Source organism: Geospiza fortis, unplaced genomic scaffold (assembly GCF_000277835.1).
Source record: "Geospiza fortis unplaced genomic scaffold, GeoFor_1.0 scaffold392, whole genome shotgun sequence".
Taxonomy (NCBI): domain Eukaryota; kingdom Metazoa; phylum Chordata; class Aves; order Passeriformes; family Thraupidae; genus Geospiza; species Geospiza fortis.
The window spans coordinates 371200-376970 of NW_005054541.1; the positions used below are offsets into that span (position 1 = coordinate 371200).

General features: G+C 55.5%; 1 protein-coding gene across 1 annotated transcript in view; it reads right to left on the reverse strand.

Annotated features, from left to right (window-relative positions):
* The window catches only part of ROBO3 (roundabout guidance receptor 3), a 13136-nt gene extending 7509 nt beyond the window's left edge, over positions 1 to 5627 (reverse strand). Inside the window, exons 1-4 of the mRNA XM_031063905.1 lie at positions 5097 to 5627; positions 1560 to 1886; positions 708 to 865; positions 3 to 109 (exon numbers count right to left, since the gene is read on the reverse strand). Of these exons, the coding sequence (XP_030919765.1) occupies positions 3 to 109; positions 708 to 865; positions 1560 to 1886; positions 5097 to 5247 (743 nt within the window). The 5' untranslated portion in view covers positions 5248 to 5627. The remainder of the gene's footprint in view (positions 1 to 2; positions 110 to 707; positions 866 to 1559; positions 1887 to 5096) is intronic.
* Between the last annotated feature and the right edge of the window lie 144 nt (positions 5628 to 5771).

Below are 5771 nucleotides of genomic sequence, written 5' to 3' on the forward strand. Positions count from 1 at the left end.
GCCCGGGTGGCTCGCTGTTCCTCTCCCCCACCACGTGGGTGGCCACGCACACATAGACGCCAGCATCGCTCTTGTGAGCACTGGCCACCATCAGCTTCCCACCACGGATCTGCAGGAAGAACAGCTCATCCCACGTCCCCATCACATCCCACATCCCCATCACATCCCACATCCACACTGTATCCCACATCCTCATCATATCCCACATCCCCACTGCATCCTACCCCCCACCGCATCCCATATCTCCATGACATCCCACATCGTCATTGCATACACACACACATCTCCCATCCCTATCAAATTCTGCATCCTCGTTGCATCCTGCATCTCCATTGCATCCCACATCCCCACCACATCCCAAATCCTCATTGCATCTCTCATCCTGACTGCATTCTGCATCCCCACCACATCCTGTATCCTCATTGCATCTCACATTTGCACCCACACTGTCATCACACCCCATGCTTCCATTGCATCCCAAATCTCTGAGGCATCCCATATCCCTATCCCATCCTACATCCCCATCTCATCCCATATCCATCCCATCACACAACTCTCTGCTGCATCCCACATCCCCACCACATTCCAGATCCTCACTGCATCCCTCATCCTCACTGCACCCCATCCATGTCACCCCACATCCCCATCACACCCTGTGTCCCTATAACGTTCCCATCCCCCCTTCAGCCTAGCTCTGCCCCCCTCACCGTCAGGCGCTCGTCCTTGTCGCTGACCCGGACTCCGTTTTTCTTCCAGGACACGCTGGGCTCGGGGTGCCCGCGGGGCGGGACGCACTCCAGCACGGCCGGTTCTCCCGCCGCCACCACCACGTCCCCTGGGGGCTGTCGGAAATCGTCCCGCAGCACTGCGGGGACACCGCGGCCTCAGCTGCCAGCCCTGCGCCCCCGGGCTGGGGGCAGCACCAGGGCTCTGAATGGGCTTTAACAGATTTTCATTTATCTTCATTGATTTTACTTGATTTTCAAATGCTTTCAAATATTTTCATTTGTTCTCATTTATTTTCATGTATTTCCAATTATATTAATTTCTCTTAATTTCTTTTACCATGTTTTCATTTATTTTCACTCCTTTGCAGTAATTTTCATTTATTTTCATTTATTTCCAATTATTTTCAGTTTTTTCATTATTTCTCTTCACTAATTTGTACTTATTTTTTCATTTATTTTCACTTACTTTCCATTATTTCCACTTTCTTTAATTTCTCTTTTACATGTTTTAATTTAGTTTCTGTTATTTACATTCATTTTCACTTCCTTTTAGTTTCATTAATTTTCACTTGTTCTCTTTTTTCATTTGTTTTCACTTAGTATCATTTATTTCCAATATTCCTCACTTCTTTGAATTCCTTTTCATTTATTTTCGCTTTATTTATTTTAATTTTTTTTCCTCTTATTTTCAATTCTTTTCCCCTCTTCACTTGGCAACAGAGGCCTGGGAATGTGAAAGCCCCTGGTCCCACAGCTACAGGAGCAGGCTGGGCTTAGGGGCGATAGCAGAACCCCAAATTTCCCTGCCTCAAATCCTCCCCCAGGACTCACCGGCCACCTCCAGGGAAGCATTCCGGCTGGTGGCCTCCCCCAGGTAGTTCCTGGCCACGCAGACATAAACGCCCTCGTCGGGCTTTCCCCTCCTCCCGTGCAGGATCCGGAGGAAGAAGAGGGACCCGCCCGGGAGGAGGGTGCGGTGGGAGCGGGGATCCTCCCGGTCCGTCTCCACCCGCTCCCCGTCCTTGTACCACTCCACCTCCGGGGCCGGGCGCCCCTCGGCCTTGCAGCTCAGCGTGGCCGGGTCCCCCTTGGAGACCAGGACATCCGTGGGGTGCTCCACGATGCGGGGAGCCGTGTCCTCCAGCTGGGCGTGGGATCCTGCAGGAGAATCGGGAGGGGTAGGGATGGGTTTGGGGGCTGAGCATCCTTGGCTTGTGTGGTGCTCCCCTGGCCCCAGACCCTGCTTTGCTTGGAAGGCAGGAGGTGAGAGATGGAGTGTGGCCAGGTCCCAACCCAGCATATCCCAGGGTGGGAGGGAGCAGGACCACAGAATCACAGAATCACAGAATCCACAGGATCACAGAATCACAGAATGACCAGGTTGGAAGAGACCTTCAAGATCATCGAGTCCAACCCAGCCCCAGCACCTCGACTAAACCCTGGCACCCAGTGCCACATCCAGGCTTTGTTAAACACACCCAGGGATGGGGACTCCACCACCTCCCTGGGCAGAACATTCCAGAACTTTATCACTCTTTCTGTCAAAAACTTTTTCGTAATTTTCCAACCTCTATTTCCCTTGGTGCAGCTTAAGATCAGATGGGGAGGGTGTCAGGCAAAGCCAGTGGGACAAAGCAGCTCTGCTCCCAGTAATGGCCTTTTCCACCCAGCTTCCACCCTGAAGAAACAGGGTTGGGACTAAATTCTCCCCAAAAAGGGATTTTTCCATCAGCTGCAAGTGCTGACTGTCTGTAGCAGAGCTGGTCATTCTGGGCTGCAGAAAATGCTTAATTTTAAGTTTTAAAAAGCCTCATATTGGACTTGTGGGGCTGTTCCAGAAAAAAATAAAACAGCCCTGCTAGGGCACAGGAATTAATAGATGGTCATTAATGTCAGCATAATTAATGTTCATTAATGCTGGGGCCAGCTGGGCTGAACCACGTGTGTCCCCAGCACCGCCTGCGGTGTCTTGGCAGTTTGGTCCCCAAGTGTCACTGCTGGCCCAGTGGCACAGGCACTCAGCCCTGCATGCCCAGCCACACGTGTGCACACAGCAGTGGGGCTGCACAAACACATGTGCAGCCGTGCACTGCATGTGGTTACACACAGGTGCATGCATGCACAGGCAGGCAGCCATGCAGGGGTGCACACACAGACACACAGAGGCACTCACAGGTATCTGTGCACACAGACATAGGTGCACATGTGCATTATACGCACATGCACGTGTGCCCATGGGCATTACAAGTGCCGGTGCATGTGTGCACACGTGCATTGCACACATAGGCGCATGTACATGCACGGGCAGTCATGCAGGGGTATGCACACGCACACATAGATGCAACCACACACGTGTGCTTGTACACACACATACACACATGTGCATTCAGGCAGGGGTGTGCATGCCCCTGACATGCACAGATGCATGTATGAGTGTGTGCATTCGTGCAGGGTGTGCATGCACACACACACGTCTGCACACATGCATGTATGGGGGGAGGGGGGGTCCTTACACACACCTGTGTGTTCGGGCATGCAGAGGTGCACACACACATGCAAATTCACACAGGGGTGTGCATGCACACACAGGCTGCACACGCAGGTGCACATGCACAGGGGCACACACAGGGGCATGCAGATCCATGCACATCCACACACACTCAGGTGAGGCCATGAGCCTATGTTTACCTACATTGTTGCATGCACACACATGCACACTGCACACACATGCACACACATGCACACTGTACACGCATGCACACAGCACATAGATGGGCAGATGCACACACATGCACACTGTACAGACACGCAAATATCTGCACAATGTACAGACATGCACACACATGCACACTGCACATAAATGCACACATGCATGCACACTGTACATGCATGCACACAGCACATAAATGGGCAGATGCACACACCTGCACACTGTATAGACATGCAAACACCATCACAATGTACATACATGCACACTGCATGCACATGTGCACACTGCATACGCATGCAGACATGCACACTGCCCATAAATGCACACATGCACACTCGTGCATGCACATGTACACACCTGCACACTGCCCATAAATGCACACATGCACACTGCACATGCATGCAGACATGCACACTGCCCATAAATGCACACACGCACACTCGTGCATGCACATGCACACACCCCACACACGTCTCCCACTCGCACACGCCCTCCCCTGCTCCCCCCCACCCCGGGGCTGCAGTTTGGGGTGCCCAGGGGTTGCCATGGGGATGGGATGTGGCTGCCATGGGGACGGAAGCGATGCTGCAGGGCACTGGGTACCCCGGGGGGCACAGCAGGGACTGAGGGGGCCGCAGCTGGGCCCGGTGACTAATTGGGACAAGCAGGGGGTCAGGGCAGGCCCCTTCCTGTGCCCGGCTGGCTGTGCAGGGGCGGGGGCTCCCAGGGGGTTTGGGAACACCCCTGCCCCCTCCCCAGCCACCCAGGGCCAGCTGGAGGGGCACAGACTAAAAAAGAGGGGAGAAGCTAAAAAATTTAGTCAAAATTCAGTCAGACACCCTCTCCCTCACCCCTCCTTCACCCCCATTCTGCTCATTGGGGTTATGGGGCTGGTTTGGGGACATGGGGAGGATTAGGGCACACGGAGCTGGTTGGAGGACACTGGGATGGTTTAGGAATGTAGAGATAGTTTGGGAACACAGAGCCAGTTCCAGTCAGTAGTCTGGGGATTGGCTTGGGGACACAGGACTGGTTTGGAGACATGGAGTCTCTCCTAGTTTTGTCTGGGAGTTGGTTTGGGCACACTGGGACAGTTTTGGGACATAGGGTTTGGAGACTGGGGATGGATGTGGGGACATGAAGGCTGTTTGAGGACACTGAGTTGCCCCTGGTTTGGGGTCTGGGGACTGGTCTGGGGACATAGGGACAATTTGGGGTCTGCCCCAGCTCACAGTCCGGCAGTTAATGAGGAGCACAGGGCAGTTTGGGAACAGGGAGCTGTTTGCAGTTCAGGATTTGGGAACACAGGACTGGTTTGGGAACACCAGGACAGTCCTGACTTGGGGAGAGTGGGTTGGTCTCGGTTTGGAGTCGTGTAGATGATCTAAGGACACCACATCAGTCCCGGGAGTTGGTCTGGGGACAGGGAGTTGGTCCCAGAATGGGGACACGGGGCCGGTGTGGGGACACTAGGTCAGTTCCGGAGCTGTGACATGGGGCAGGTCGCGGTTTGGGGACAAGGGGACAGGATGGGAATCCACTGTCGGTGCTGGTGGGGTCCCAGCTGGGGCTGGGGTCTGCGGGTTCTTCCAGCATCCCTGCTGGAGCAGGAGCAGGAACTCCGGGACGGGGGAGCAGAAGGACCGGGGAGCACGTACCGTTACCGGGGGTGAGATCGGGCAGGTGGAGCGCGGCGATGGAGCGGTTGATGCCGAGCAGCAGCGAGGAGGAGGAGTTAGAGCCTTCAGCTCCCAGCGAGTCGGCGAACAGGTTCATCTGCAGCAGCGTTTTCAGCAGGTACCGCAGCATCCTGTCCCGGCTCCGCTCGGCTCGGCTGAGATCGGCTGGGCTCGGGTCGGCTCTGCACGACACTACCCGGCACGGCAAAGACTGGCTCGGCTCAGCCCAGTCCGGCTCAGTTCAGCCCGATCCGGCTCAGCCCGATCCGGCTCAGCCCGATCCGGCTCAGCTCAGTTCGGCTGGGCTCGGGTCAGTTCAGCCCGATCCGGCTCAGCCCGGTCCGGCTCAGCCCGATCCGGCGCAGTCAGGTCCGGCTCAGCTAAGTTCGGCTAAACTCGGCTGGGCTAGGCTCAGTTCAACCCAATCCGACTCAGTTCAACCCGATCCGGCTCAGTCCGATCCGGCTCAGCTCAGTTCGGCTGGGCTCGGCCTGATCCGGTTCAGTCCGATCCGGCTCAGCTCAGTTCGGCTGGGCTCGGCCTGATCCGGCTCAGTCCGATCCGGCTCAGCTCAGTTCGGCTGGGCTCGGCCTGATCCGGCTCAGTCCGATCCGGCTCAGCTCAGTTCGGCCGGGGTCGCTTTGGGCCCGGCGC